Raw genomic sequence first — 8,157 nt, 5'->3', positions numbered from 1 at the left:
ACTATAATTGTATTTCCATACTAGAATGTGCTTGATTTGTTGAATTTCTGCCTGCCATTCAGCTGTTAAAGGCACAAGAACTGTTTTTCCCCAATGCCAACCCTAAACCAAGCCCTAGATTGCTATCCTGTATCCTCTTACCTGTAAGTTAGCCCCACTGAACACATAGAGACTTACATCTGAGCAGACATGTATACCATTGCACTGTAAATTGACTATACAGTGAATTCTTAATGAGTCCCTGGTGTTTAGCTCCTGCAAAGGAGAAGAGATGCCTAAGCTTCTTTGCAAAGTTTTCCCATTTGCCGGAAGGGGGGGGGGAGGGAATCTTTAACATTTGCAGAAAATAATTTCTAGGCACTAACTGATCTCAGGTGAACCCATCACAGGAAAGATGCAGCTTGGTTGCTAGGGAGAAAGGAAGGACACAGAGTCTAAGGACTAGAAAAAAGTCAGAACTAGGAAATGTGTGCTAAAAGGAAGGCACCACAGCAGCTGTTTAGGACCCCAGGGACTCCTATTGCTTGGTGTCCAAAGAACTTACTTATCAATCACAGCTCTGGCTTCACTGATTGGCTAATAACACTGACAGGCAGGAGCAGACAGTCTGGCTCATTTCACAGAAATCGCTGAAAATGGTACCTGCACATTTTGCTCCATAACTTTATATCTAGGAGGGCTAGAGACTTACTTTGTTTTTTAAATGAAAGCTCATATTTTGGGCTACCTTCTAGGGGTGCCATGGAATGCCTGCACAGGTGCCATGGCATCCATGGGGAACAGCTTGGCAACCCCTGATTTAGCTAATCCTTTTTTTAAAAAAAGCTTCTAATGAACTCCTTAAGTTACTTATGCATTATGTGGATAACCTATTTTAGTTTTTCTCAGCCTATAGTCAATCATATCCATTGGCCTAGTTTGAATGTTAAATCTTAATGAACTGAATGTGCAGGCCCCAGAGAGGAGCTTGCAGCAACTCTGTAACAAAGAACAAATCTTGGTTACAGTTTGTGTTTAGTCTGGAGAGAGCTAAATAACAAACATGGGTTTGGATGACACACTAAGACAAATGCTGGCTTAGCTCAGGGCTGTGCTGCGACAAAGAAGAGCAAAGCAGCAGCTGCTGGAGAGTGCTCATTCGCACTAAGTCATGGTTTGGTTTAGCATGTTGCACAAACCAGGCCATTGTGTGATCCAGGGGAGCTGCTAGATATAGCAGAATTGGGGAATGGGCCTATGACACAAATTTGCATAAAACTGCATATACTAATGAATATACATAGATGTCTCTAGGCAAATTAAGCTGTAAGGTGGCTGGGGTCTCACCAGCAGTGTGTTTGCAGTTTACTCAGCTGTCCAATAAAGGTTGTGGGTTTTTTTAAAAAAAAAGAGTGGTTTTTTTTAGAGGAGCAGGAGATTCAGGGCCTGGTGCCAAAGCCCTTTTGGCCACCCCCTGATAGTTCCCCTGATAACAACCTTTTCCTCTCCCCCCCATTGCTCCTATTATGCACACATGTTCTAATATCAAGGAGAAAGAAAACACTTCTGTCTATTCTTTCCATACCAGCATTTTGTCATATAAAGCAGAACCTGTATGCAAGATCTGCAATAATCCCCAGATTTGCCATAATCTCCGATCAAGCACCTTTTGACACAGAGAAACATTCAAAAGCAAATCAAGCCAAGAGCAAACCAAGTCACTAAAATCCAGCAGGTTCCACTGAAAGGGAGGCAGCTATCAGACTCAGGTGGAGAAAGGGCATGTCTCAGCAACACATGGGCACCCTAATACTACTTTGTCTTTCCACCATTTCTGGTTCTGGCTTTGCCAACAAGGTGCACAGGACATGGGATGCAGCTGCAGACAGACTTGGAACTGGGTAGACAGTCCAAACTAAGAACATACACAGTAAGCTGCTTTATGTCAGGTCAGACTATTTGTCCATCTAGTGCAATATTGCACCCTCCTACTGTCAGTGTTCTTTCCCATCCCATCAAGACAAGAGTTTCTTCCCATCACCTGCTATCTACTCCTTATAATTCAGATATCAGGGACTGACTGGGACTCCTGCCTATTGCATCCATTGCAGGTGTCTGACCACTGAGCTATAATTAAAAGTCTGTCAAACCTGAGGGTCTATCAATAGAGCCCCCCCAGTCCCCAAAGATCTTAGCAGTTCCTTGTGACAACTAGGATAACAAGTTTCTGCAGAGCTCTTGGGATATTAAGTGAAGTTAATATGCATTTTTATTTACTTTAAAACATTTGTAAACCACTTAATATTTGAAAAATCTCATAAGCAGTGTAAAGAAACAATAGAGGTTCAATTTTCTAGAAGATCACAGCTGCCAGTTCTAGCAAGGGCAAAATGTAAAAACACACTGTCCAGGCATATAGGACAAGACTGGACAGAGGAGATTGATTTCATTGAGGCTTAGTTAGCCCTGGGATTTTGTTTTTCTTCAGTTCATAGACTCAGTCTATGAATTTCAAGTAAAGAACTAAAATGTGACTACTTTTGAGCACATGCAGAGTGTTTATTAAAACTACTTCTTACATATCTGAAATAAGGGAGAAGAGGTTTGAGGTCAAAGAGAGTGTCTTCCAGGCTGGCTTGAGTCCTGGTGGCTCTAATTTTAGATATTAAGCACTGGGATACTAATGAGCCTTCTTCAGTCCTACCATTAGTCTTCCAGTTGGGCAGTTCCTCTATACATTATGGTATTAGGAATGCACAATACAATGAAGCAGTTTGCTGTCTTCATCACACAGATCTTAAGCTCTGCTGTACCCACTACAGCTACCTGTTCAATTTCAGCAACTCAGAGAGCTGATGGAATGGTTTCTCCTTTTTGCCTGCTGTGCTTATGTTCCTTGAAATGTGGAATTTTCTATTAGAGCCCTTAGTGGGCAGTCTGTGGTATCGTTAATTACATTAGGAGAGTTTTGTATTCTCCCCATGCTGGGTCATAAAACAAGAGGATTGTTCAAGGATTCTCAGTTCATGTTGAAGGAAAGGGAGAAGTGTCAAGAGTCAGTAGGGAGGGAAAGGCTTCTAGACTTGGCTTGGCTTGATTACAGACGTGGGGATTTTCCACATATTAGGCAAATGGATTCTGTTTCCTTACAGCAAGTTTGTTTAGAGGCTATTAAGGCCGGATGGGTTATTTGGTGTCTTAATGTGGGGCATGCTTAAAGATAAACCAGGCTCTTATCAGGGGGAAAATAGCTGTCTCATTTTGCGTGCAGTCAAAATAAGCAAAGTTAGAGTGGAGGAAAGCAGCATTGTTAATGCCAACAGTTAATCACAAACCCAGAAGGCATACATAGATCTTGAGACATTTTTGTTTGTTTTATAGTATAGGTTTTCCAAGCTGCAGTAGACAATAATTTCTCAACTTTCCTTTCCCCCAACAAAGAATGCCAGAAATCTGCTTCTTTTACAACAAAAACTGATATCCCAGAGCTGAATATTCTTTTCCATTAAAGCACCAAATCATAAACTTTTGCAACAAAATTGTCATTCAGCCCTCTTTAACAATATGGTTCCTACTCCTCTTAAATAGATGGTTACAGTCCAAACCAAAAAGGCCAGACCCCAAGACAAGAAGAATAAATGTTATCTAAATATTGTTTGGGGTTGCTTCTTTTTAAAATCTCTTATGTAAATGAATGTTGCTTCATCAGGTCTGAAATGTATGATGTTGACAGCCCAGAAGCCCATACGATTCTTGGATTTGGGTTTTAAGAAAGCGAAAAATGTATGAAAGGAAAACTCAGATAAAACAGAGATGAAGGAGAATAGAATAAAGATGTTCATGTGGGAAGATCACATGACTTCTTTTATCTCTGAAAGCAAATTTAATTATCAGGAAACATACCAGAATTCCTCATTCAGGAGTCCCTATGCTATGTACAAAATAGATACAATCACCTTGTTACAATTCCTAAGTATCTGGGATGTGAGTTCAAAGGGACCAATTCCAGAGACGCCATCTCCTTCACAAATAAAGTGGCAGTTTTTGAAGGTCATTGTGAAAGGGATAGAAAGATTTGTACTGCCTGAGGCCTATATACCTCTCCGGTAGGATGGCGATGAGGAAGAGCAGCATCTAAGACCTGCCTAAAGCTAAATATATAATGAATAGCCTGGGAGTCACAGAGGCTGTGATGCCTGAAGACCAACAGATTGCTGCCCTACTGCAATTGCTCCCACCTTTCTCCAGTAATTTATAAAGTTTCTCTCCCGCTTTCTTAGAGTGAATTGTACCATCCACATGACATCTGCTGGACCACTTCGGTACAGTCTACATCAATGCATTCTATCCAACCATTCAAGGCGACGCTTCTTATGCTGCTGGAATGGTTTGAGAGCAATTGCCTGGACAAGAAGAACCACATCATTCCATAACAATTTGGTTGGGTCAAATGCTACCTGTATGGTTATGTGACACACTGCAGTCAGCTAGGTACAATTATGAAGGCATGTGCAGGAACTAAAATGATCCAGGGATGCTCTCACCAGTTGCTCAACGCATCACCTGACAGGTGGCAGGAGACAAGAAAGAAGGCCTAGGGTATGATCACCCATCTTGCTGATTAAGCATAAAAAGAGCTTTGTTGGATCAGATCAAAGGGCTATTAATAATAACGACAATAATAATAATAATAATAATAATAATAATAAATACATACCTTGTCCAACATTTTGTTTTCCACAATTGGACAGCCAGATGCCTCTGGAAAGGCCACAAGAAGGACTTATAACCCTCTTCTGCTGTGGTTCCCTAGCAACTGGTATTCAGAGGTATTGTCCTGTTCAGAGCGGGATTCACGAGGCTGAGATGAGGGTGCAATCAATTCTTGTTTTATTAAAGTAATCGATACATCAAAGGCTGCGCACCTCATAGGAGACCCTATGCTAACTCACTACAACTTCCTAACTACACTCTAGACATGCTCAGCAACGTGTGGAAGGAGTTGATTCAGCGCCCAATTCTGAATGCGGCAGACTTAAATAGGGAAGGTCTTCGAGCGTAACCTCTCACTCCTGCGCACGCACGCCCTCTGCCCTGTCCGCTTCTCCAGACGTCGTGTGCGCGGTGAAGGGGGGTGAACATCCAAAGCCTCTTTGGACAGAACAGGTTCCTTATCGGCAGGTTGGGGAGCAGCGGGCGGGAAAGCGTCGGGTGTCTCTAGGACCCTACTTGTTGGAAGGAGGAGTTACTGCTTTCTCAGGAGCATCCCTTAATGGTCCCAGGGGTGTGCTTGGAGGCTGAGGGCTGTCTCCTCGGAGGGCAGGGCTATCCGTGGGAACTGACAGGGTGGCAAGCTCACTTTCCTCAAGGTTGGGACTAGCCTCAGCAACAACTGGAATGTCTCGGCTTTCTAACTGCTGTGGCACCTGAAACTCATGCCTTCCCCCTCCCCACTCCTCATGAGAGGGCCTGGGCTCAACAGGTATACAGATCTGGGTATGATCAGTGCCTGTCTGGGAAACTACTTAGGAGGTCAATGTAAGATGCCTTGGAAGAGAGGCAGGATATAAATGAGTGACAAACAGCTCATGGAGCAACTGTACCTGTTGTGCTTTGTTTTCCTGTGCCACAAACAGAAGTAAGCAAGAGAAACAATGGCAGCTATGCATTTTAGAGATGGAAACACGTGCAGTAAAATAAACTTCTATGAATCATTCCTGCTAGCCATGCCACAGGAAAAGATGGAAACACCACTTAAAACCTAAAGGAAACCCCTGATCATTTGGGAGCAGGGGTTAGGGTACGATGCCTTTCAACCATCTTCTGCAGTAATTCTGGAGCCACTTGAAATAGTGAGAGTTTCACTGTTGTGGTTTTTGCAACTCCTGCTAAACCATGAAACATTCAGATATGAACTTCAATTTCTACAGGCAGGGTCACAGAATGCAGAAAGTACTCTGATGACACGTTAAATGCAATCTGGAGTGAATAAAAGGCAGGAAAAGAATTAGGCACTCCCCTCCCCCTGCTCTATTCCACATGCAGAAGAAAAGCAAGGGTTATTGCACTCATTTGTGTGCCAACAAAAAACACAGCAAAGTATTGGGAAGGCCAGCAGCACAGTGTCAGAAGACATGCTTTTCATGCAGATGGCTCTGGGTAGGGTTATTCTCTAGTATCTCTGGCTTATACCATAATAAGTCAGTTAACTGTTGCTGTTTGTGCTACGATAGATTAAAATTGCAACTCCTCATTCCTTTTTCCAGACCCAGGGCAGGCGCCTGGCTGATGCAAGGAACCCTCGCACACAGCACAGTTGTGATAGGGAAAGCTTTCTGGAAGGGACGCAGAGTGGTACCTCCGCTTCAGTCATGGCAGTGGACATCACACTGATCTTCAAGGCCAGCATGAAGACTGTGAAGACCCAGAATAAAGTGCTCGGGATCCCTCTGAGCAGAAGCAACAGTCCCCACAACGATGTCCTCCTACTCAAGCATGGTAGCAGCCCCTGTTCTACAAGCGACTTCTCCAGCCGGGCCCGGGAAGTGGTCAATAACATTGGGAAGCTGAAATATTTTCTTCTGCAACACAGGAAATATTACATTAATGCCTACAGCCATGTCGTGTCTGAATATGTGCGGATGACAGACACCGAGCGAGACCAAATTGACCAAGATACCCAAATCTTTATGAGAACTTGTGCTGATGCAATTCAGCAACTCAGAACAGAAGCACACAAGGACATCCATTCCCCACAAGTGAAGCGGCACAGAGAAGCTGTATTGGATTTCATTGGACACTATTTAAAAAGAGTGTGTAAGCTATATTCAGAACAAAGAGCTATCCGGGTCAAACGAGTAGTTGATAAGAAAATATTATCTAGGCTTGAACCTGAGCAGAGCAATAAATCCAAAGTAACAACTTCTCCTGAGAGAACTATTCAGACATCTTCAGAAGAATCTGAAGAAAAACTAACTTGTGAAGACAACAGAAATAAGAATGTGGCAGATGAACATGCTAATTTTGGTCTTAGGGGTGATGGCAAAGCAGATGAGCTTTCATCTGAAGAAATCCAAATTATGACCCCAACAGTAAAGCAGTGAAAACCTTGACTACATCTTGCTGAAGAAAACACTGGAACCAGCAGAACAGTATGTTTTTTTGAGCCGAGAACTATATTGTAAAATGTAATGTAATGTAATGTTTTATTTCTAGGCCGCCTTTCGGCCAAATAGGCCCCCAGGGCAGCTTACACACAAATAAAAATACATATAAAAACAATACAATTTACAAAAAAAAAAATCACACTAACAAAGTCCTAACATCTCTAAAAAAACAGGAGCAGCAAACCAAAAGCATTCATCTTCCTGGTAAAGGGCAGTCCCCAGAAAAATGTCATTAAGAGCAGGGGTGGGGGGCAAGGCAGGTGGAAAAGCATGCCCCTTGATGGTCCCAGCACAGTCTCATCCCTGCAGCAGCACCAGTCAGTCTGCAGCTCCTCCTGATAAGGCCAAGGCAGAGGGGTGGGGCAAGGCAGGTGGAGCAGTGTAAAATCCGAAAGGTGTTCTGATCCACACGAGTCCAGGAGGTGCAGATCAGAGGACAGGTTGATCAAGGCAGTTTCAATTCCAAATCCAATTCCAAATTGAAATGGAGCTTCATTCAAGAGTTACCAAACAACCGCCCACTTCAGCAACTACCAACAAGGAAGGACCAATCCCAGTCTGCAATTGTTAATTATTTCCTGGTTGTCTAAATACAGAACACCAGCACACTGCTTCACTCAAATCCTCCACATAACTTCCTATCAAGATACTAAATATAGCCATTTTTAAAAGATGTTAAAGATTATTTTATTATATTTTTTTCTTTTTACGTTAGGATTATACCTTTTAAGTTTTTATATTTTTCTAGTATAGTAATTGTAAGAGTATCCATGAGGATGTCCCTTTATCTAATTATTTTTATGTACTTAGGCTTGTAAGATGACACTAATTCTATGCTGTACTACATTTGAATTGTATTGTATATTGTCTTGTGATTTATTTATTTATTGTATTGTTTTCTGGGTTTTGCTTGCTATATTGTTTTGTTTTTTGTTCTTTTCATACTGTTATGTTTATTCTGTATATGGTTTTGAGATTCTTTTTGCAAGTTGCTTTGAGTTTCATTCTGAAA

General features: G+C 42.2%; 1 protein-coding gene across 1 annotated transcript; it reads left to right on the top strand.

The window, feature by feature from the left end:
* The first annotated feature begins 6,350 nt into the window (after nucleotides 1–6,350).
* Nucleotides 6,351–7,082, top strand: LOC133378804 (syntaxin-18-like). Its single transcript, XM_061613423.1, has one exon. The coding sequence runs from the start codon at nucleotides 6,351–6,353 to the stop codon at nucleotides 7,080–7,082; it is 732 nt and encodes a 243-aa protein (XP_061469407.1).
* Nucleotides 7,083–8,157: the final 1,075 nt, after the last annotated feature.

This window comes from Rhineura floridana, chromosome 3, assembly GCF_030035675.1.
Source record: "Rhineura floridana isolate rRhiFlo1 chromosome 3, rRhiFlo1.hap2, whole genome shotgun sequence".
Lineage (NCBI taxonomy): Eukaryota > Metazoa > Chordata > Lepidosauria > Squamata > Rhineuridae > Rhineura > Rhineura floridana.
This window is presented reverse-complemented; position numbering and strand designations above follow the sequence as displayed.